General features: G+C 50.0%; 1 protein-coding gene across 1 annotated transcript in view; it reads right to left on the bottom strand.

Moving 5' to 3' along the window:
- The window catches only part of GLT1D1 (glycosyltransferase 1 domain containing 1), an 87,180-nt gene that overhangs the window by 10,408 nt on the left and 51,640 nt on the right, over positions 1–25,132 (bottom strand). Inside the window, exons 8-12 of the mRNA XM_019633149.1 lie at positions 21,599–21,694; positions 20,953–21,002; positions 11,177–11,220; positions 9,658–9,778; positions 3,684–3,782 (exon numbers count right to left, since the gene is read on the bottom strand). Coding sequence (XP_019488694.1) covers positions 3,684–3,782; positions 9,658–9,778; positions 11,177–11,220; positions 20,953–21,002; positions 21,599–21,694 — 410 coding nt within the window. The remainder of the gene's footprint in view (positions 1–3,683; positions 3,783–9,657; positions 9,779–11,176; positions 11,221–20,952; positions 21,003–21,598; positions 21,695–25,132) is intronic.

Here is a 25,132-nt window from a genome sequence, read left to right as displayed (position 1 = left end):
GTTGTCTAAAACACAAACCGAACCTCTCAGCAAAACTAGTTTGGGCCACGCTTTAAAAGCCTGACCCTGAGAGAGAATACGGATTCACCGTTTCTGTTAAATGCCAAGTGGAGTTTAATTCTGAAGCTGTGACACGGAACCATAACACAGCTCGTCCGTATTCTGAGAGAAAGAATGGGGTCGTTGTGGTAACAAAAAAAGAAAATCAATGTTTACTGGGTTTGGAAAGCATCACTAAAGCTTCCCGGAGGTGAGCTGTATAAAAAGAAAGAATATTTTCTTCCTGTGACAGCTGAAGATTCTTTAATCTTCATTTGGTTAAAAAAACCAAATGTGTTCTTTGCATTTGATACGCTCCCCAAAGCAAACGTCCTTTCCTTCCATGCTCCCCGTTATCTCTACGCAGCAGCCCTCCCCTGTCCACCTCAGTACCGGGCCTTTTCCAGGGCAGAACCCAGGACCCCGCAAGGGAGGCTCCCGCCTCCATCTCCCTGTTAAGTAACTGCCCTCGCAGACCCAAGGCTTTCAGTGTGTGGGGGCCACAAATGACCAAACGGCCCACAGAGAGTTTCAATTAATCATTTTGAAACTGAACTGAGTTATTGACATTTACAAGTTGGTAGAATCCAAGTAAAAATCAAGATATCCAGCCTCATTTCAAAATGGCATGTGTCCGTGGAGGCAGGTGGTGGGTGCTCAGGGGCCACACCTTCCCGCGAGGCCTGTCGTCTCCAGTGGGGACCCCACTCCTGGGCAGGCCTTCGTGCCCTCCAGACATCTGAGTTTCAGCCCCTGGCCCCGCTCCTGCCACCTCAAAATCAGCCGTTTTCCTATTCCCTCCACGCGTGCCTCTCCCAGACGTAGTGATCGTGCGCGTCCCTTTCCTAAGGATCTTGCTTCTGCCACCCCGGCCATCAGTGTATCATTTCTGTCATGCTTGCCGAAGCCCCGGTCTGTGGGTACAGGGCCCTCGGAAGCCCGCACACAGGACGAGCCCGCCAGACGACGGGTCACATCACGCACGCGAGCCTCCCCGCCCCTCCCAGGCATGACAGGATCGCAGGGACGGATCCGCCGTGTGACACCAGTGCCAGGGAGGGGGACGGGGAGCCAAGGGCCCTGGTTATCAGAAAACTCTGCCCGACGGGGACAAGCACAGAGCATGGGCTACGCTTTCAGGGGAAACGTCACGTTTTCATTTTCTTGTCGTTGGCTTAGTCTTATAAAAAGGCTCACAGAATAAACGGAAGGATAAGTGATGCCCTTTAACAACCGTGGAGGCAAAACGTATGTAAAATTCGTTTTCCGTTTTTAAAAATAGGTGAGCAGCATGTAGAACGTTTAGTCTGCCCTGCCGAGCAATGGATGACGCCCTCTTTCAGATCAGGCTTCCTTACCACTTCAATAAGGAAGCAGAAACCACAGTAGAACTACCAGCTCCAGATTTAGCTTGGATTGGAACAGCATTGCTGGTTAAAAAATACCCACTGTACGAGGCTGGGGCTCCCTTGTTACCAAGTGCAACGCCGCTTCAAATCCACACTTGAAATGAACCTTGCAAACACCGGCCACCCACCCGTTGGTCAACAAAGCTGTTCATTCTCCCTGAGCTCCTTTAGTTGAGATGCATATAACCCCAGTCACTGACTAATTTAAAAGGCATATTTGTTTGTGAAGCAACAGCTCTGACAGTGTGTCAGGTCAGGTCTGATCACGGCTACAAAGAGAACAACCAAAACCACACGTGTCACATCCGCGTCTAGTGCAAGGTTTCATCAAAGTGTGTTAAAAAACGCAGCCTCCCCCCGCCCCCATGTGTAATGCAAAGCACCCGATTTTAAACATCTCTGTACAACGAATGTTAATGTTGGAACCAAAGTAAATCTGCGCCTTAACTGCGCGAGCTGCAGGGTCGTGTCTGAGAGCTCACAGGAGGGGGGTCGCCAGCAGAGGTGACTTGTCGGGACAGTTACCTGCAGATAGGAGAAGGACCAGAACCTTACAAGAAGCTCTGTGAAGGGCTGGCCGAGTGGCTCAGTTGGTTAAGAACTTGCTCAAGAGTTTGAGCAATAGCAGTTGGAGTCCTGGCCCGAGCTGAGCAGCTGCTGAGCTGCCAACAGGTGGCAGGATGGCTCAGCTAATAAAAAAAATAAATAAATAAAGCAGCTCTGTGAATTCGGCCTCCCCAGAGGCTCTTGTGCTGGCGTTCAGCTGGACACACCTGTGTGCCAGTGGCTGCCACCCAGACACGCACCGGGAAAGTCTCTGTGCTCTGAAATCGAGCTGCACTGACATTGTGTTTGGGGAGATGAGAATAAAACGGTTTTGCCAGGGTAGGGGCCCTATGTTCCGTCCTAAAGCTCGGCCAGTGCTGAAGACAGGAAGCCTTTGTTTAAAGAATCAGCAGGTAGCTACCGTGAGCCCTTCAGAGTCCGGTGTCATGTTGGTTCCAGGCGTTACTGTCAAAAGGTGTTAACAGTACGCATGCCTTTTGCTGGGCCCTAACAGACAAGCCCTGGCCTTACGTTGTCCCTTCAGCCTGTTCCCCAGCTGAGCCCGTGCGCCTGTGCAGGGCTGGCCGGTCCCTGACCACCTCTGCACCCCGCCCCCGCCCCGAAGCCCCACCACCGTGAGGCTGGCTTCCGTCTGGTCTGCGCAACCGTGTGATACCCAGGTCATGAAAAGAGCTGACCCATGATTGTATTAAAGGAAAGCAAAGGCAGTCGGGGATGAAACCTCGGCTACAGGAAATTTGGAAAAACTGAATTTTCAAGCATTTGTGTTGACTGTAATTTCTAAGCATAAATCCCTATGTTTCTGAATATAACATGTGCTTCCATACAGACGACGGGGAGTAGAACCTAGTTTTCACGTCCAAAGACGTCAAGAACAAAGGCTGGGCCTGAGATGTGCATTCACCACCTACCGGGCGTAGGTGGGAGCAAGGCCTCTCGTGGTGACAGCGGCGTCCCCTCTGGCCGTGTGCCCTGCACACCGCTCCACCTGTGTACACGCCATTCAGCCTGTCGTGCCTCTGAGAGCAGCAGTTACTTAGCAGCTCTTGTCTGGGGGAGAAAACAGAGCTCGGAGACTCAGGCCACGGCCCCACGCCTGCACGTGGTCCCGAAGGGGCTCCCATGCAGGCAGACACGTGAGGGCACATCCTTGGAACCCTGGCACCTGGCAAACAGGGAACCCTTCAACACACGTCCTGGGACGTCCTGGCACACAGGTGTGTCCCAGGTACCTCCACTGTGCCCCCCGGCAGCTGCACTGACTTTTATTTCCCAATCCATGTCTATACCCTGCCTGCTTTGTCCACTTGATTATGAGTGATCAGATATAGAACACCAGTAGATGTTCTGGAAACACAGGCTTATGTGTGAAGCGTGCCGTTTTAGAAATCAGAAATCTCAGCATCTGAGCGGTGACACGACTGGCTCAGGGTCACCACACTCAGTGGCAGTAGCGGCAGAATACAAGTCAGTCCCCTGTTTCCTGAGAGTCCCTTGTCTGGGTGGCGTCCCGTGTGGTCACAGCAGACACTGTGTGTCACACGGGGAGTCCACTGGTTCTGAGAGGGAATGCTGCGAGCGGACGGAAACACGCAAGTCGCAGACCGAGGGGGACGCACACGAAAGCCACCCCAGACATGCGGGGGCCAGGGGCGAACCCCTCCTCACCTGGGGGTCGGAGAACAGCAGTCCTGTGACTTCATGCTTCACCATGGCCGCGTTCCCCGGGATGTCCCTGGCCAAGACTGGCACTTCCAGGTCCATCGCCTGCAGGGCGGAGAGAGGACACAGGTGGGCGAGCGTAGTCAGAGCATTTCTGGCCAATGAGCCAGTTCGTGGGCAGCTTCTCCTGCTACCTGGGCCTCTGGCACCTCCTAGAAAGGGACAGCTTGACAAAATGACATCCCAGTCGAAACACTGGGTTTTTCAAATGATGCACTGGAGTTTGATCATTTACCACATTTGCCAAGTTCTGGCAAACGACCCACTGTAACCGTTTTCTGACATAATGACTGCCCTGCCACAAGGAACCCCCACCTCCCTTCTCCAAATGTCCCTCTGACACTCCTTCGGTGACAGTTCGGAGTCTCTATTTTCAGTTACCACCGTTACCTTCCCTGGTGTGACTTCCAGCACGAGAGGCGGGAATGCCACAAGGACCAAACGTCCCTCTGGCATACGGACAGAACAGGAAGGAACATGATTTATCATCCCGATTATCCGCCAAGCTGGCTTTCCATTCCCAGAGATCTGGGATGGGCACGTGGCACCACGTAGCTGGGCACAGCCTGGCATTGAGACCTCAGAAAGGTGCCCGACAGCGCAACAGGCAGCATTGGCCTCACCTGCCTGGGACGGTGGCATCTTCCTGGCTCGTTTCCTACAGACCAGGAGAGCCGAACCTACAAGAGGCAGGGTTAGGCCAGCTCCTCCGAGGTCTCCGTCACCATCCTGCATTGAGCCAACCCCGCTCTCCTGCAGCAGGGGCCTTTCAGCAGCTCACTGACGCCCCTTCACAGCTCGGTGTCGGGGGGGCAGGACTGCTTGGCAGTCTCAGCAAACCAGTAGTCTGCCTCTGACCACCCACAGGTATGTTCAGGAAATAAGATTCTGCTTCCTCGTAAGAGAAGTGTGGCCGTGAAGGGGTCGTGACGTCGGTTTTCAGAAATTTAAGGTGACCCAAATCGAGCCACCTGATATAGCGCAGTGGGACGCCCGATGACACCAAAAGGACTTTGTATAGCCACCAACCCCCAAGTGCCCAGAGCAGTGCATGTCACGCAGTAGGTGCCCCATGGATGCGAGTGGAGCTGGTACTATGGAAGCTTCTGTACTGGAATTCATTCTGAGCCTGAGTTCTTCACCCTGGGGCCACCTTATTATTAGCGCTTATCTAGGTAGGCTCACCTGGTCTTCCGGTGCTGTCTCACCTACATCTGCCAGGATGCTGACTTGAAGATCCAGGCCCCAGATAATGAAGAAGGGAGCTGGGAACATGGCCTTCTCTGCCGCCCCCCACCCCCACCCCACTCTGTTGCCACCACCAGGGGACGAAGTAGAACTGACTGGACACGAGCCACCCGCCTTCCTGCTCAGCCCCCGCTGCCAGCCGCCTCCCCCTCAGCCGGGCTCTCCAGTTGCCGCTTTGTCACCACAGAATGGCGCTATGTCACAATACTCCACTTCTGTCTGGAGTCTGAAGACTGTCTCACGCCCAGGAGCGGGCAGCTGGGTGGCCCAGGCGAAGTTTCCGGAAATGGCCACATCTTACTATGAGGGTCGCAAGGGCCTCACAAACTCACTGGCCGGGCCACCTGGCCTCTGACACGGCGCAGGCGTGTCTGGTTTTAGGCCGAGAGCACGGCCTGGGCTTGAGCGGAGACCTTGGCCTTGCTGTCTCCGCCCTCGGCTACCAGAGTGGTGTCAGCCTCGCTGCGCAGCCCAGAGAGTCGGAGTGACCTGGGGTGGGGATCAGGCATTTGTGACGGACCCTCGGATGCGTCTGATGCACAGCCAGGGCTGAGAGGGCCCCAGGCGGCAGGTGCGCTGACACAGGACGCTGGTCTTCTGGGCCCCACTTTTATCATCGGGGAGTGAACAGCTCAACTTTGCATGGAAAGTGAAAATCCAGAGGTCGTCTGCGCTGTAAGGTCGTGATGTGATTCCAGTGACAACTTACAGGCGCGTGCCATCCGATGGCTTCTTTTGGAGGTCGTTGGCTCATCCGACTAGCACGACACACTGTGATCCCATTTCTAAGCCTTTGTCAAGCAACGGCGGAGCCCTCCACATGGGTGACACCTGGGAGGGCATCGCCTCTGTCCCCCGTCGCATCTCAGAGCAGAGGCTCAGAAAGGGGCTGGCCGCACCTCGGGCCACACGCTGAGCTGTTCTCGCTTGACGCTGTTCCAGGCGGCCTCGCAGCATTTTCAAATCCGAGTGGTGCATTTATCCACCACTTGGGGTGAAGCCCACCCAGTTCGCTGCTGGAGAACATGGCAGACGCACAGGCTGAGAGGCGATACCTACAGACACAGATATTGAGATGGAGGTAAAGATACAAGGGTGGGTCTGGCAGCTGGTGACGGGGATTCGCAGCACTGGCCAGCCCCAAGGGACGAGAGTCCACGGCCCCATCTCAGGGAAAAAAGATCCTGTCATCCCTCCCGTTGTGTAGACATTTGTGTATCAGCTCAGTCAGCACTCATCACACAGGTAAGACCACCCACCACTGAGACCTGTCCATTGTCACTCATTCCACAAACACTTATGATCAGCCTACAAGGCAGAGCCAGGGGCTTAGGTGCTGGGACCAGCTGGTCAGCGGGGAGTTGCATGGTCTTCATAGTTGGGCTTTGCTCAGTCCTGTCACTATTTATTGATGGTTGACGGAGCTGAGCCAGACGTTTCGGGAAGGACCCAACCAAGGATGCAGAGGGCGCACTCGTCTTCGAGAAGATAAAATACAAGGTGGGACGTGAAGTTGGGAAGCGGTTGGAGGGAGAAGACACTTAGATGTACTCCGATGGCTGTGTGTTCACAGGAAGCCAATTTTGAAGGCACCTCTTGACAAACATACTGTCTTTTGGCAAGAAGACGTCGTCGTAAGCAAGAGCGGGTGTCAGAGAGGCGTCTGACACCCAGCTGTCTGCAGTCAGCTGATTCCCCACCCACCTCGCCGCCGCCCCATCCCCGTGAGCTCCTCAGTCTTTTATCAGGTTCATAGTCAACCTTTTCCAGAACCTCATTGAGTCTCCAAAGACGCCGCATGCACTCTGCAGGGCAGAGCAGCCTTAAAAAAACAACAAAAAAAACCAAAAAACAAAACATCAAAAAATGCAGCCTCCCAGGCTACAGGCCAAAAGAGTAATGCAGGCTCTGGAAAGGGGGTAGCCCGTCCCCTGTGTGTGGTGTTCTCGGGTCAGAGGGCTTGTGAGGTCCACCCCAGGTAGAAAACGCTGCGTCCAGATCTTCTCGCGGAGGTTGGCTTGTGAGTTTACAGCCTCGATGGGAGCATGTCAGCCTGGTGACCGGGGCCCGCTGTGGGGATGTGGTAAGGCTGGGTGACCCTCGATTACATCCATATGTGCATTCAGATCTTACATCGTTGGGGTGTTTCTCCGCAGGGATGCCCCTAGCGTTCTGGGTACAGTTCTCTGATTCTTGAAAAGTACTTCACTTTCCTGCAGCCCCCCCCCCCGCCAAACTAAATTTGAGGCGCATCACACCCTTCAAATGGTGACACCTCAAAGGACCCTTCAGTTTTCAAGGTGGGAGGGGCACGTACTGCCAGACACACACACACACACACCTGGAAACTAGCCAAGGTCACATGACACAGTCACAGGTGTCCTTGAAAAGCCCTTAAACGAATCTTCAACCTCTAGGGCCTGGACCTGGAAGCTAAGAGCCCAGAATTACCTTTTTACTGCTTTTTGCTTTAGAATGGGTCTTCCTAACCCCTGGGCAGTGGAAATTGACCTGGAGAGCAGTGTGCGTGTGTGCGCGTGTATATGTGTGTGTGTGTGTGTGCGCGCGTGTGTGTGTGTGTGTGTGTGTATGTATGCGTGCACATGTATGCATGTGTGTATTCTGGGAATGGGAGGAGAGCCTAATGAGAAAGACCCAGATGAGAAAATACTTTTTTTGTATTCTGTTCATTTAATTCTGTGCCGGATTCGAATCCACAATAAGCCCAAACTTGAAACAACAGAACAACAGTAGTGGGAGTATGCATCCAGCTAGAGTTTTGGAGTTTATCTAGTTAGTATGTGTTTTCGCAGACGGGATTTTTGTCAGCTTCCATGACAAAACAAAGCTAATTCTGGAAGGTCAGAGGAACCCTCCCTTGAAAAGCGATAGGCGTTCATTCTGTGATCAGCCGCCCAGGCTATCTGAATCGATGCTAATGAAACACACCCGACCCATTCCTCTAAAATCAGTCCCATTCAAAACCCTCAGCCCAAAGGTTATTTTGGAGTTTTCAAATGGAACATGACAACATTTTAAGGCAGTCAGAACTGCTAACAGCTGCCTTTCCTTTGAAGTAAATGAGATTTGACAGCAAGTCATCTGCAGTGAAATGCTGTGTGTGCGAGTTAGAAAGTTATTCCCGAATTCCACTTTACCTTTTCTTAAGGAGTTGGGGGTGGGGGGGGGATGTGTATTTACGGAGAAAGGATAACTCAGCAGCAGCTCCAGGACTGGTACGGCAACAATGCACATTTTTAATGCTAATGTGACTGGAGCTGGAGCTGCATTTAAACCACAGAGGAGATTAATGCTAATCATTAAGCTCAGACCGAAGTATTGACATCTGGTGGAGATGAACACGTTACAGATCCACGAGACATGCTTGGGAAGCATCCCCACGCCGGAATCAATCACGGGCGTGGGTGGGTGGCCTCTCCCCCCCACGCCCACTCTTTTTTGTGTTTTGTTTTTTTAAATGAGGCCACACAGGAAAATATCAGACCTACAACATCAGTCATTTCTTAAATGTAGGGAGGAATTTTTTTTTTTTCCTGTTTCAGTTACCATGTTCTCTGACACACTGAGGTTCGCGAATTGTATGTTTTTGGCCAGTAAATTCAGTAATTTCAACCAGTGTCCAAAGGAATCAGTGGATGTTACAGATTCTTACGACACAGGAATAACATCACTCTAAGCAGACACTGGAAGAAGAGCGTGGAGGGAGAGAGAAAACGCAGCCCGTGGCCACACGCGTGCTCTCCTCTGCAGGTTGATCATGTGCTAATCAGTCAGGGCTTATGCCGTGTCCGTCGTGGGCGATGCAGGTGTCAAGAACTAGGAAATATGAATGCTGCTGCCTGCAATGCCATGATACGGAGAAAACCCAGTCCCGAATGCTGGCAGCGGCAGGAATGAACAGAGTGCCCCCTTCACGGACGCCACTCAAAAGGAGCCCAAATGCAATGAACTAACAACAAAATAAGAGAAAGGGAACCTCTTTCGTGTTAGGTGCACACTGGTGAGTGCCTCGAGTCACTTGAGTGAAGCAGCTAAGATACTCGGGTAAAATACCCCGTCCCCTAAAACACTCCAGCGAGAAGAGGCGGCGAGGGGCTGCGAGGCTGGATGGAGCCCTACAGGAGAGCTGACAGTCCAGCCAGAGCCCCAGGATTTCGGTGGCAGGGGCTTTTTATTCAAGCCTCTCCCTGCAAAACACACAACTCGGGGACGGACCAGAGCTGTGCGGGAACGTGCACATTTAGCCCCAGCAGACTAGCGATTTGATAGAGCTGAATGCCAGGTGGACAGAGGAGATCTACCCCCCTACTCCCTGCCCCCCCATCTGCATCTCTAAGTACTCCCCTCCCACCCCTTCTCCCCTAACTCTGGATTAGAGAACACACTGAAGACAGCGGGGAGAAACCAAGAAAAAGGAGGCTTCTTGTGGAAACACACCTCCACCCCTTTTCCCGTTCCAACTTTCAAAACCTCAGCGTAGGTCCCACAGAGAACCTAGGAACTACCTTTGAGTGCCCAGGGAAATGTGACTTGGCTTTTTCCAAGCTCTGACACGTGCAGAGCTCTGGACAAAGATGTCACCTCCATTGATAAGAAGAGGGGTGATGGACAGTTGGCTGCTTGCTCACGCAGCGCCCGGTTCCGTCATTACCTCCAGGATAGCAGCGGACATGCCTTCGGACACAGAGCTGTTCACCAGTGCAAAGCAGTTCTTCACCAGCGCGTGCAGGTCATCCTGAGGCATCTCGGGGATCAGCCGCACCCCTGTGCTCCTGGAACAATACAGCAGGGGACCTTACAGGAGGGGCCGGGAGAGGGAGAGGCGACAGGTGCGGAGGAGTCCCCTATGTCACCAGGAAGCGTTACTGACCAAGGGTTCAACACAAAAACCAATGCTGGGCTGAGAAGCTATTTCCCATCCCTCATACGGGAGGGAGAGAGGCAGCCTGCTAACGTATCTGTTGTCGTTGGAATACATGTGACAAAGGAGACGCCTCAGACACTGGAAGTCGGAGGTAAGGTTTTTGCCATTTTCTCTCTAAGATTTAGAGAACAACCCTTTTCTAATAATTCCAGCCTTTTGCAAAATAATTTTTTAAAGATCCCAATAGACCATAATAGACATATAATAAATAGAAAGAGAAATACTAAAATAGAATAAGGTAACAAGTGCCCACGTTCCTGCCACCCACAGGTGACAACATTTTGTCCTGTAGCTTTTGCCCTTTATCATTTTGTCATCCAGCAAGACTGATTCTTCTCCGACCCCACCCCTCCCATGAGTTGGATACATTAACTGATTATGCTTTTACATCCGTGCTTTCTGTATCTCTGAGCAATGTAAGGACACCTGGCTGAATATGGGGATACAATCCGCACCCCCGGTCCCCTTTGTGATGGGGTGGCCAGCACGGTGGGGTGGAATCCTGGGGTCCATGAGGAATCACCTCAAGGGAGGTTGGCCAGTCGTCTGGCCCTCACCCCGGGCCTGTCCCCCCACTGAAAATGCAGAAGGCGATGGGTGGCGCTCGCAGCCACTTGTCACCTTGAGGGTAGAAGCTACAGGTGAAGGACAGCAGGACAGAGACAGGAGCCCAAGGCTGCGAGTCCTGGACCAACCACATCGGGTTTTCATGTGAGCAATGAAGCCTCAGCGTGTTTAAGCCAGAGTGGGCGGGGTCTCTGATCCGGGCAGACAAATGCAGAGTACCACCAATACTCCGACAAATTGCTCTCCAAGGAGGGGGTGGCAGTTCTCACCCTCACCAGCAGAGTAGGAGAGGGGTACAGCTCCCCCAACTCTACCAAACCCTGGATACGGTCTTCTCTGTTTGTGCCAATGTGACCGGTGCACATCGTCCTCCCAGCGTGGCTTTCACTGGCCTGTCCCTGAACTAGCGAGGCTGGGCATCCCTGCCCAGAGGTGTCAGCTCTGCCACCACTCACCAGGGAGCTGCTATGCTCCCAGGATATCAGCATCCTCGCCTGTAAACGGGAAGGTAACAGTGCCCGGGGGCTCACAGGACCATTGGAAGGATAAGTGAGGAATTATCTATAAAGAGCTGGGACCGAGCCCGGGACACGCACACTGCTGCCTGGACCTGGGGGTGAGACGATAGACTTGCTACTCAGCTTCTCACCTGCAGAAGACCCCTCTCCCCCGAGCTCACCTCTTCACTTTGGCTTTCACTTCCCTCGTATACACTGGATCCACCTGAAAAGAGACCGATAGATTTTAGGAAATGCCTGCAGTGAGCCCAAGTCACAGAAGACTCGCATATGATGGTGACAGCCCCAGATTCGACAGTTCAGAAAGGGGAGAAAAGCCAAGTCAGGTGGAACAGAATGCCCCTGCGTGCGCTGTTAGGTACTGGTAACTAGGAAAACGGGACTTGACAGAGGGTCCGAAACAAGCCCGTGGGCACTCCTGACGGGTGCCTGCTCTGTGACCCCGGAGTGGCAGGGCCGGCGCCCTCTGCCCAACATGGGCCTGTCAGCACAGCAGCACTGACAGCCGTGGGATGACCTGGCAGCTCTTCAGAGATAGGTCTGCCAGATGCATGACAGTGGACGCATTCTGTCGCAAAACCTTTGAGGCAGAATGGGTTAGAGCCCTTAGGAGATCAAAGGACAGAATTCAAACGTTATTTTTTTACCAGGGAGCCTGCCCAGAAACACAATTTTTGAGCCAAGGGCGTGTCCATCAACTGATGTGTGGATAAAGACTGTGGCCCGTCCACACGGGGGAGTATTACATGGCCATGAAAAGGGTCAAAGCTCTGACACTCGCTCACCACGGATGAACCCTGAAAACACGATGCTGAGTGAAAAAGGCCAAATACAAAAGGGCCACGTATTATGTGACTCCCTTTTTTTTTTTTTTTAATGAAGTGTCCAGAATAGACAATTCCATAGAGAAAGAAAGTAGATTTGTGGTTGCCAGAGACTGAGACTGGGGGGCTGGAGAGAATGGGGGTGACGGCTCACAGGTGTGAGGTGTTTTTGGGGGGGTGATGAAAATGTTCCAGAATTGGGTAGGGGTGATGGTTGTAAAACTTTGTGAAGATACTAACAAGAAAACCCCACTGGATTATGTATTGGGTTGTCGGAAAAGTCATGATGTATTTTGCAACGAAAAACAGAGAAAAAAGACGTCATAACTTTTCCAACAACCCAGTATTTTAAAGTGGCGATTTCTATGGCACATGAATTACATCTCAACTACAAAAAAAAGCCAAGTGCAGCTTCCTCACTACCCACGACCTCAGCGCCCTGAGTGGGCTGTACTTCCATTTCACATCTGGAGGGACTACATCCTTGGGGACGGGCACTGTACGTGTCCCACCGCCTCTCTGGTGATTAACATGTTTTTTGAACTGATGCAACAACTAACAGCAGTGTTTTCAAGCTGACCTGCTGTGACAGGATCTTTTACTCCACGTGTTTTTCAGCAAACTCCTGTGTAGACGCACAGGGGCCGCAGACAAGGGGGGGCTCTGGGACAGACACCAGGCTCGGACCCCCACCCCCCGCCCATGCCGCTCACAGCAGTGGACCTCGCTGCCTCGGTTTCCTCATTGTGCAGAAGAGGACCGTAACAGCACCTTGCGAGAATCAGCGGGTTACAACCCATCAGCGCTTACAGCGGCGCCTGTGACACGGCGATTTCTCTATGAGCAGAAGGAGGAAAGAGATATCTGAGTGTGCCTGGGAGAACGGGCGGCAGCCCGCACCACGGCTCCCAGCGTGTCTGTCGGCCTTGCCCCAGATGTGCAGTGTGCAGTGGCAATGCCACTTCTCAAGGCTCCAGATGGGAGGTAGAGAGCGTGCTGGAATGCTTGACGGCAGTCGCTGTGTCACAGGGACCAGCCAGAAAGCAAAGCACAGTGAGTCAGCTTGCTGTGACCTCCTCCCAGGTACGGCCACTTACTAAGGCGACCTCAGGGGACACTTTTTCGGGTATCCCAGGGGCCCTACAAGCCTCTTTAACATGAGGCTGCCAGATACACTTATCATTTCTGGTTCATCCAACTGCAGCAAAACAACCAAGCGGCTGGTTTTGCCCTGTACTCCCCGCCATCCCCCCCTCCCCCGTGTTATTAACGATGAATACAATTTAAAAAGAAATGACAGAATGTTCTTCAATTTATGCAAGTGTAACACAGAGTTTGAAACGCTGCTTCAAAGTTCCAGGCAGAGGAGGTGTGAACACGTTTCATGAGGACGCTGTCGTCCTCTTACTTCTGATGAGCTGGGAGTGAAGACGGATTCGATTGCTATTCTCATTCACACTTTGCCAGGAGCTGTTAGGAATGACAAACCCAGTCTTGTGACGAATGTGACAAACATCCCTATAGCTCATCATGCTAACGGAAACCATTCTGTGTTCTAGAAATTTCATTTCAGTGTGTGCGTGTGTGTGTGTGTCTGTGTAACCCCAAACCCTTCAGATTACTGGTGTGACTGACATGTAGCCCAAGAAACCGGCAATGCTAAGTTCATTCATGTCCCTGAGAACACTGTGTCACTTGGAAGGCTAACACTGCAAATTTGGATGTATAAAGAAAACTGAAATTATTCCTAGAAAGTATGTTAAAGCTTAATGTATTTTAATAGCAAACTTACAGGAACAGCGCAGAAGACAGACGATATTAGAAACAGACCCTTACATGCAGCACAAATCAGAGAAGTGCAGAGAGTGGCGGGGTCAGCATGTGACAAAAATGCTGCAGCGGGGGAGGGGTTACCAAGCACAAACCGGCAGTTACACAACAGCCCTGGGATGTAAGGCACAGCACAGGGAGTGTGGGCAGTAACGACCTGCTAACTGTGTAATGCCAGGCAGGTCCTAGTCTTACAGGGGGAACACTTCATAAGTTATATAAACGTCCAACCACTATGCCGTACACCTGACACTGATCTAATACTTAACATCAACTGTAATGGGAAAAAAAAAAATTTAAAAAGGAATTTAAAAAATGCTGCAAACACCATTTTGTTGACATCAGTAAGAAACTTGCTTTTTTTTAAAGAAACTCCAAATGCTGGCATTTCCCAGAAAAATGTAACAGGGCTTGTTTACGATTATTGCGAAAGTCAGCAGCCGAAAAACTCAATCGCTGAAACCTTTGGACCTGCACTAATACGTTAAGTCTCTGCTTTCGTTTTAAAAAGTCACATACAAATGAAAACAGAAAAATGGCCAATGCCTGCCCTCTGCTTCCTGTTTCCACTCGTACTCAGTTGCGCAAGAGCCTCGGCATAGTGACCTCCTTGCATAGCCTTCTCCCTCAGTGGAACTGGCCGGCTAGAGGCTGTGTGGGGGAGCAGAGGGACGTGGGGGACAGAGGGATGCGTGGAGGGGATGGAGGGACATCTGGAGGGGACAGAGGGACATGGAGGGGGGACAGAGGGACGTGGGGGGGAGACAGAGGGACGCCTGGGGGATGGAAGAATGCGTGGAGATGATGGAGGGACGTGTGGGGGGTGGAGGGACATGTGGAGGGGACAGAGGGACGCGCGGGGGCTGCAGGCCAGCTCTAGTCCTAGTAAGATGGGTTGGTTGTCTGTGGCCACCGGTACCGATGGCGTTCTTTCCGCTCACGCCTGGCCAAGCTGTGCAAAGTCCGATTCATGCATTACCTCGTTCCTAACCAGCAATCCTGTTAAAATTACCCCAACCTTAGGCAAGGGGACCCTAACCCTCAGACAGCTGGTGTAACTTGGCCAAGTTCACACAGCGAGAAAGACACTGGGCCAAGCTCAGGCAGCCTGCCTCTGGGGACTGACTTCTGCCTGTTGGGCTTTGTCCCGTGGTTCATAAGCAGGTGTGGGGCGTGGAGTAGCTACCTGTTATCTATTGACTGACCGGCTGTCCCCACCTGCAGCTTCTACTTCCCACCTCTCCTAGCTGTGCCACTCTGTCACCAGGAAGGCCCTGCTCTGTCCCTCAAACCTTTTCACATACCCCCCCCCACCCCCGACACAGGCAGGCGCCACCTCTCTTGCCCCGTCATCCAAACCAGAAGAAGCATCTCTCCCCAAGCTTCCCTGCCACCTCCTGCCCAGCACAGGCCGCCATCTGTTGTCCCTTGTCCTCCTCACAGCCTCCATGTTCCCCGCAAGGCTGTGTCCAGGCCCTTGCACAGCGTTCTGTGCTCAGTCATATTTGCCGAATGAACGATTTCCACTTGGCCCTGCCTCCCACTTCCCATTTCTGAGGTTTTTTTGCTCAAATTATCCTCAGCGACCAAATTCCACCCTCACCCTCACTTTGTAGCGTGACAGAGCGAACAGGCCAGTGAAAGCCGCCTCTGGGCTCCGTGGAGTCGTGTTCGAGTTCACATTTTACTTATGGTCATTTTTAGCCAGAAGTTCCTCTTCTTTCTAATTGTATTAGCACGTCTCTGCTCTCATGATGAACTAGGTGGGTAAAAGGAATTCATCAAGGAGAAAACACTCAAGTTTTACCAGACTGCTGCGAAGCCTAACACCAACGAAAATTGCACTGAAGGCAAAGGATCTTTCAAGCCGAAATGAAAACTGCAGCCAACCTGTCTGATTTGCCTTCCCCATCAGTTCATTTTGAAATCTCTCAGTGAAGCCACGTGGAACAAAATAAAGACAAGATAAAGACACAGAGGAGGATAAACCTTTTTATTTAATGAAAGCACATCCTATGAAACTTTAAAAAGCAAAAAGCATTGCACGCAACACAGAAACATTCTCATTTCCTCTAAGCTTATTTATTTCCGGGCAAAACATATTGTTTCAACTCCCAGGCTTAAGGAAAATAATCTTCAATATAAGAAGTCGTGGAGGAAAGTCACGGAGCCGTCGTACTCAAACCAAATGCTCATTCCACACTCCTTATCAAAGAGCCCCAGACAATGCAGCCACCAAACACCCCCTGCGAGCAGGAACCGTACGCTTGCTGACAAGGCTGAACCAAAGCCAGACTCCAACCGTCCCACAGCCAGTACAGGATCCCAGCACGTCCACACAGAAAGGAAACACCGGCAGGAGAGGTCTTATATTTGACACCCATGGCAGACATGAATGATGCCGTTTGGGTCCAAACGTGTTAATTTGCCAGCAGTTAGCAACACTGAACAATTATGCGAATCCCCTATGCAAGCAAAATCCAGGCTTCTCAAAGGTTCTCGCTCAGAATTGCCCCCCAGATAAACATGTACAACATCTAAAAACATAAGACACACACAGCACCAAGAATTTTTTAAACCACTTAGGAACATCCCTCTGTTTTATAAATGGCTGGGAGAGCAGTAAATGCCAGTTAGAAGGCGGGGTGATGATGGCCTCCCAAAGAAAGTGTGGGAGCTGCCTCCGGCGGGGCCACGCGAACGGGCAGGTGCCGGCGGGGCAAAGGGGCTTTGCATCCAGCCCTGACGTCCCTTTGCGGCCAGCACACCTGCAGCCTGTAATCACTCATCCACACCTGTCTTCCCGACTGACACGTGCCCCACAAGAGCTGGGGCCAGGTCTGTGCCAGTCCCTGGGACAGGCTCACCTGCCTACAGCACAGTGGCACGCAGTAAGTTCGTGAAGAAATGAATAAGGAAGTAAAATTGTACACACACACACACACACACACACACACACACACACACATACACATACACGATAGGTATATGCATATATAATGTACATTTTGTTCATGTCAACGGACAGGAAGTACACAAAGATACCAAGCCTCCCGTCTCTCTGGGGCACCCACAACAGCAGACGAGGTAAGCGGTGACGGCCTTACTACAGCTTTGCCGTCTGAGCACACCCGTCACCACTAAGACAGCGTTCTGTCCATTTCCGTGGGAAAACGCGCTGAGTTGATGCCAGGGACAAACATGACGGCCATCGTATTCCCACAACGGACCTCTGATCGTACCCAGCTCTTTCGTTTGGTCGCTGATGAAAGCAACAGGTAATCCACGTACATCATGAGCACCTGTGCTTTCTTGGACCCCTCAGCATCAATTTCGCCTCTTCCCACCAGAGCCCCGCTTCCTTTGGGGCTCTCCCTTCCCCCTCTGGACGTGGTCTGGGATCGGGTGCCTGGACCTGGACAGAAGGGTCCGGAGACAGAGAGATGGGGGAGGGTGTTTTCCCAGGCATGCTGCTTGGGGCAAAGCGTTCCCGGCTAAGATTTCCGGCGCCGGAGGTTTCTTGGTTCCTGCCTCGGTGCCAGCCTGGCCTTTACCCTCCCTGGGCAATTCTCTTAGCAGCTCTTGCAACCTTCCAACAAACGTCTTGTGCTGAAGTTGGGCTGATGCTTGCAGCCACGGGGCACTGACTGAGCCATGCAGCTCTCTCCTCAGTGGGGTCTCTCCGTGGGGAGATGGACGTGAGGAAATAACTGCTGCGTACACCGCAATTACCCGCTAATAGCAAGCTGCGCTTTGTCAAGGCGTATTAACTAACCAAGTCGATGCAATGTTGTGCTAAGAGGCGCCGCAACTGACCTGGAAAAGCGGCAGCCCTCCGAAAGTGTGTAATTTACCTAAAGAGTTGATTCAGTCATTGAGCTGTGCAGGTAACAAAGGCAGCGAAGAAGAGTGTACTCACATCAGCTGTCAAAGATAATGGTAGTACTTGGGGCGTTTCATCTGCTGGAAGAGCTAGCCATTAAAATACGGATTTTAATATGTCCCGAGATTCGACCTCTGACCCACTTCTCAAATCCGTTTCCAGATTATCAGCATATTAACCCGGGACGCTGTAGTACAGGTTCAAATTCAAGTGTAAAATGGTTTTAGTCTCCTGCTAGTTCTATATTTAGACACGGTGGTGAATTGAACCCTTAACTCTGAAAATTGATAGATGTTTGGAAATCTGATCATGACGACGGCGGGGAGCTGGGTTGGAACTGAGTGGTCAGGAGAAACAGACCCGACAAGAGCACGTCTGAGCCAGAACATGATCGGGGGACAGAGTTTTGCTGAGGAAACGGCCGACGCATTGGGCTTATGGGGGGACACGGTTAGAGGACACACACACATCGTCCAGCGGAGCCAAGTCCGTGTTCTCCAAACTTCAGATTATGGAGCTAATCGTGAAATCAGTTTTGGGGTTAAAAACAAGCTTTTCTAAAATGACATAGAATAGAACGGAATAGAATAGCACAGCATAGCAAAGCCTGGCATAAAACAGGTTTTTATTTTTTTATTTTTTAATGTTAGTGTGTGAACAGCATGAGGTTAAGTAGAGTTGTTTGATAAAGCATCTTTGTGTGTGTGTGTGTGTGTGTGTGTGTGTCACTGTGCCGACTTGGCTCTGGCAGCTCACAAGAGCCAGCTATGCACACCCACATACCTGACCATGGTAAAAGATTACACCATGGAAATAGGCACATAGGGCTTTTAGAAAACAGGGCTTCCCTCCCTGGTCCCCAGAGAGCGGCTGTGAACACTCACCAGGATGCCACCCCGCATGGCTGGAAAGCAAACACACACATATGACTTACAGGCACGAGCCTGCCTGAGTCGTGGGAGGCTCTGATGTGTGCCTGCGTGTATCCGTTTCAAACCTTCTCTGGGGCAGAGGGAAATAAGGCGCACACACACTGTGTGAAGGCGTCTGGGGCTCACTGGATTCAATGCTGCCATTAGGAATTTAGAAACATTCTTCTGTCTGCTGAGATGACATCTAGGTTTCGGGGGGGGGTGGCTTTTGTTTTCTCCTTAGATTTGATGAAGACCTTTGATGAGGTGGGGAATTGCTATGGCCTGAATGTCTGTGTCCCCCCCCCCCGCGCCCCAAGTTCCTGTGCTGGAATCCTAACCCCCACGGTGATGACACTAGGAGGTGGGGCCTTCGGGAGGCTGAGCAGAAGGCTGCGTTACTTACTGCAGCACATTCAGATCTGGAATCTCAGTCTCTCCTGCGAACGGAGCACAGGTGACCAGATCCCAGGAAAGCTCGGCTGAGCATGAAGGTGGCACAGTGCCACGTGCTGATCACTGGTTGGCTAGGTGGCGAATGTTCCCCAGAGGACGCATTTCCTGTTTCCTGCAGGGGCTTTCATGATGGGCAGTGGATGCCTTTGGAAGAAGCACTTTAGAAAAATCAGTAATTCGCGGCAGTGAACTGAAGGTCTCGGGACCCTCGGATTGTGACCATCACAGCAGGTCGGGGTCCCCACACCGGGGCTCCCTGTCCTGGCTATTTTCTCTCATCACTTTGAGTCCTGGCTCCACACAAGCAAACCAGCAGCTGGAGAGCCATTGCCCAAACTTCACTATTTGCGCCCATTTTCAGTGTGTCATATCTGCATGCCATCTGTACCTCTGCTTATTTGATACTTTTCATCAAATGAACTAAGTTTATTTTTAAAGGAAATGTTCAAAATTGGAAAGCCAGTGTCACGTGCTACGTGCCGTAAACAAAATACAGCCATAAAAATGAAAACAATGAAAAAGAAAGCCCCGTGAACTCAATTCTTTCTAGACCCCTGTTGTTGTAAGCCCAGGACTCTGAGCGTGGGGCCTTCTCACCTGGTTAGCAAGAACTTTAGCACCAAACTGAAACTTTCCTTCAACAAATGCTCTTCAAACAGAGGGATGGAAAGAGAATTAAAATAGTAATAATAACAACTTTGCCACTAGAGGACTTAACACTAATTAGTGTAAAAGGAGTTATCTTGTTATCACCAAAAGGCTGGCACTGCGTGTGTGTGTGTGTGTGTGTGTGTGTGTGTGTGTGTGTGTGTGTAGACTGAGGGGTGCTTTGTTCTCCTTGATCGCCTATGTGTCCACAGAGATTCTAGCCCTAGATATGTTTCTGGGTTTGGGGGCCTCTTTCTAGGTAAATGGACCATTTCCAAAGGGCTTTTAGAATACTGAGAAAAGTGTGGGCCCCCACTGCGTGCTCTGTGGGTCCCCAGGGAACTAGAAAACCTACATAAGGAGAATTACAGAACACACGAGACTCTGGGTTGTGTAGAAGTCCGCTCACACCTGTCATGTGAAGTGACACAGTGAAGTCACGCAGCGTGCAAAGGGAAGAAACAGGTCGCCCACAGGGGTGCACTGTGCGACCCTGGAGAGGGACACTAGGAAGAGAGGGAGGTGTCACTGCCATGTTCCATCTCATCAGCTGGAAGCGCTACGTGCATTTTGTTGTCCAAACTGCTTGGACTAAATCAGAGTTCACGTTCATGAGATGACCAATGTCGACACAGACTCTCCGAGCCCTGAGCCCTCAGACCTGAGTGGGGAACAGAGCATGCGCTAAGAGGGCGAGTGGGAGCCCTGGAGTGCTGTGGCATGAGAAGCAGGACCTCCAGGCCCTTCAGTGGGTCTTGGTTCCCTGGGCGCCAGGTATGGGCTTTTCCCCACACGGAGTGTGTCTTCTGCTGACAGACACTAATTTTCCATCCCACTGTAAGTTGATTCCAGAATTGGGGCCCCCGTGAAAAAAAACCGCTCTGTGTTTGCTGAGCAGCTCAGGGGCGTTTCAGAGACAAAGTGGACCACGTGTCAGGTCTGCCTTCTGCGCGATTTAGACCAGCGTTCTCTCTCTACTACTCCTCTGTGTTTCTGTAGGAACTCACTCATTCTCCTTTGCAGCAATAAAGTACAGTAATACCTTGGTTTGTGAGCATAATTCCTTCTGGAAACCAACAACTCGTATTGCTAGACATCGCTCGTTTACCATGTTAAAATGGATTAGAAATGTTTGCTCGTCTTGCAGAACACTCGCAAACCGAGTCACTCGCAATCCAAGGTTTTACTGTAATCTTAAAGATGTATAAAGCCTTGTGACCTTTAACCTTGGTCTGGTCTTCATTTTTTTAAAGGCAGGCAGACATTATTTACTTAAAAAGGACAAAATAATTTGGTTAGAAGAGTAACGTAAACTAATTTTAGAAAATACATAAAAAGCATAAGGAAGACAACAGAAATAGATAAATGCTGTCATGTCAACTTACTTCAGGACCTATGATCACCATGTAAACGTTGGGTTCTTCTTGATGCCATTCTTGGGGAGAAAAAAAAGGGAAAAAAAGCTTTTAAAATGGCTATAACGCACAGCTGACAACATAATTACACTACAATATAAATTATTTCCTATCTGTTTTCTTTCATACTAGTCAATTTGAGTTACATGTATTTAAAATGTAAATATTTGACATTTTTCACTTTGGGGCAAATTGTTATTTTTCTAGAACATTACGCATTACCCAGATATCTAAATTATTAGATAACTAACTAGCAGCGCCATGCCACCCAAGCTCAGTAATATACTGAAGCACGTACAGATCAACTTCAGCAGCATGGCCCCACGCGCATCGTACAGACTGACAAATGGAAAAACATTTTCAGGTAAAATATTTAGCCATATATATATATATATATTGGCTACTTTTTATGATTTCCTCAAAGCCGAGGGCACAGGAATGTAGAACACAGCAGAAGTTATGACTCAGAACCATTATTTTTCTGGCTGTTCCCAGTGTAATCTAGAAACCGGTGTGTGACTGCCCAGAGAATGAGAAGATAAAGCTCCAAGCCCTCATGAGAGCGGGCTGAGACGGGGGCCCAGGGGATCCTGAGCAGGCGGACTGCCAGACCTACCTGCGAAGGCGTCCACTAAGTACAGCGGGTCTTTAACTTGTCTGAGTCCACAGATCAGGAGAAACACGTGTAAGTTATCAGTGCTTTGCTTGATCTCTGCAACAGAAGACATTTTATCAGCGGAGAGGACTCGGCCTGATGACGCGGCAACCATGACCCCCACGGACAGCCCGGAAGCTCCAGGCTCTGCGTCCCCATCGGCTGTCCCCACCCCCAACCGTTAATTCATGTCATGAGGGAACTGGCTTTTCTCATGGTCAGTAAGCCTGAGCTGAGCTCAGACGTATGAGTGAGCCCAGCACACTCAGGTGCAGGGAGGATGAACCTGGTCCCAACAGCGGCGAAATCCACGAGAAGTTACTTGGCGGTGGCTTTAAGCCACTGTGTGATGGGGTGGCTTGTTATGCAGAAATAGATCATTGAGTCAATAGAAATTGGTAATGCAATTAACACAGGCTGACCTAAAGCTTCATCATTTGCAAACTAATGTAAATGGGCATAAAAGTCATGCAGTAAAAGGTTTTCATTCATTCATTCCGTTTCATTCCTCCATTGCTTAATGCAAACAGTGTCCTTTTGTATGTCTTGAATAGGAATATATTAGTCATTGACAGCACTTTAACACAATCACATAAAGCTAAATAATAATAATAATAATAATAATAATAATAATGCACAACCAGCTCTGGAGAAAGCCTCTACTGACATGTCAAGATTCAGACGTGACCTCTTAGAAAAGCCTTAAAAAATTATCACAGCCTCTGAATTACCTGTGAACAATTTCACTGAGATATTTGAGTTTGTTTTGTTGTATGTCCCCAGTACTCTGAGTATCCTGAAACTAAAGTTAGAAATAGAAACTTTTGTGAGTGTTGTTTGACCCAAAGTTGAAGCTAGAATCTTCTGTGCAGAAGTCACATGTGAGGTCAGAGGAAGCTGAGGTCAGGCATTTGAATCTAGGTCAGGGGGCAGCGATTCTCTTTAATGATGAGAATACCCTTAAGGATAGGAAGGTCGGGTGTGAGAAAACAGTCAAACTTGTATTGCCAGGCAAGAACCATCCAAGGATGCTGAAACCAGTGAGGGAAAGTTTGATGAAACTAAAAAGCGTCTTTTCAAAAATTACGTATTAATTACAAAGGAAATAGAACACCTGTACATGGAGAAATCCAGGGGACACCCACTTAGGAAAACTTAGCCCAGTGCACGTGGGTTTGTGGTTACACCACACACACACACACACACACACACACACACATTTCACATATTTAAAAAAAAAAAACATAATGGGAGAAGCTGATGTGTCTCCAGACGTGACACACAGAGAAGGATGCCATAGCACTTCCAGCTACTCAAATATGTAAGAAGAAAGGAAGTCGCAGGAGACAAACCATGAAAGTCCCAGGAAGGGGGACAGCAGACACTCTATCACTGAATGGAGAAAAAGGAAATACAAGAACAAAACTAACCAGCCAGGATGGCACCCAGAGAAGGCATGCAAAGAAAACCCACGTGACGACCAGGCACAAAGACACCATTTGGTTCTTTATTTTTGCTATGCGACCAGGATAGATGTTGGAAACCTATCTTATCCCCTTATCCTGCTTTCGCACATCAGATCATTGTTAGCTGCTCAGAACTGCAGGTTCAGAAGACCAGGTGTCCTTTCTGTCAGGTAAAGCTGGAAAGAAGTGACCCACCTCCACCCCAGCACCCCTAGGACTGTCAGCCTGGAGAGGGAATGCTAATTTACAACACTGATCTTCAGAATGTTTTGATTATGACTTACGGTAACTCTGACTAATTTCAGGCTCATGATGGTCCTGGCCAGGTTTTAAAAACAAGGAAAAAAGGTTGGCCTGTGCAGGTCTGGAGGTGAGGCACGTACTGCCCTAAGTCTTTTGGTGGACTTTGTTTCCTCGTTTTAACCCCAAACTCATTTTTCTTATCTTTGCTTTTCCGCTAATGTCCAAGTTAAACATGAAAGAAGGTTTGAACGCATTGCTTGCAAACTCACGCATTTATGAATCTTCCCAACGTTACCACTTCCTGGAGAATGGTATTTTTTATCTTCCAAATAAAATGTGTCATTTTCATGGTCTGGCACCATATCGGTCTCAACACCACATTGCTTGATCCTGTAAGTGACTCATCAGCTGCCTCCTCAACAGAAATCCAATCCACGTTAAGCCACTTTCTGTCCCCTTTTTTCTATTCTAGCAGCTCTGTGTATTTTTCGCGTGTGTTATCATAAGGAGAAAAGAATTCGAGAACTTCAGATGAGTGTAGCAGACCTAGTGAATTTTAGCTGAAAGATAGGATTTGGGGGCTGGGAGAGCATAAAGGGATATAGTAACGTTAATTTTTCAGATGAAAAACAAATGAGTTTTCCTAGAAAGTAAAATGCTACCGTCTGAGGTAAGCATAGTAGAGTCTCCATATAGAAAAACAAATAAAGCTTAAAAAGAGAGAGAAAAAAAATTAAACACTAGAAATAGAAATAAAATGGAAAACAGAAAAACAGGGAAGTGTGGCCAGGTCAAATTTAAGCTTTCATAGTTTTGCGGTTTGATGACCTGCGAGGAATTAATACTTAGTATCTTGGTCACTGGCATTTAAGAAGAAAAATCACAGGGGCCGGCCAAGTGGCGCGTTGGTTAAGAGTTGGCTTGGGACGCCAGCTCTGAGCAGCAGGGCCCCAGTTCAGATCCCACATGAAGGCCAGTGACACTGCACCCTCTACAGCTAAGATGGTGAACAACAGCTCAACCTGGAGCTGGGTTGCCGTAAGTCACCGGCAACGACGCAGGCTGCAGTGGGCTGCCGTGAGCTACCGTGAGTGGCTGGAAGCCAGCATGAGCAGCTGACCAATGGCCAGCGACCGATCTGCCTCACCTGGGAAGAGCACAAATATAATACCAACATAGGCCAGTGAAGCGACGTCCTCCACAACTAGACTGAAGAACAAAAAGACAGCAACTTGTCTGTTCCCCTTCCCCGATTTCCCAATGCTGTTGCCCTCCCCCAATTCCCCAATAAAATCTTTTTTAAAAAAAAGAACAAAAATCACAGATCACTGAACCATAGCCACATTGAAGGCGTACACAGAAATGCTCGGAAAACCTCCCAGACCAGGTGAGTAACTTCAGGTGCATGCCAGACCTTCTGATCAGAATAGCTATTGTAAACATCGCATGAAAAATTAACAGCTGTGCCACTTAGGGCATTTTACCTACTCTGTTCTTTATTTGTTCCTTGTGGATGTGTTCGAACATGGCACCTGGTTAGCATAAAAACTGTCTAATGCTGAATGCTGAGGATACAGCCATTTGTTAGCTAGGGCGTGTGTGACACACTGCAAGAAAGAATGCTTCATAAACTTGACATCAGATATTTCAGAAGCAAGCTGTAAACCTCGGTGACTGATCAGCTACCCGCCTTCTTACATGCAGTGTTCAGTGGTACCCCTCGCAAACCTCTGCCCTCGATTTCAAGGTTAACAGTTCCTAAGAATTCAGAGGGGGTTTGATGGCT

Source organism: Hipposideros armiger, unplaced genomic scaffold (assembly GCF_001890085.2).
Source record: "Hipposideros armiger isolate ML-2016 unplaced genomic scaffold, ASM189008v1 scaffold_1248, whole genome shotgun sequence".
Lineage (NCBI taxonomy): Eukaryota > Metazoa > Chordata > Mammalia > Chiroptera > Hipposideridae > Hipposideros > Hipposideros armiger.
Note: the sequence above shows the minus strand (reverse complement) of the source record. Positions and strands in the feature narration are given on the sequence as shown.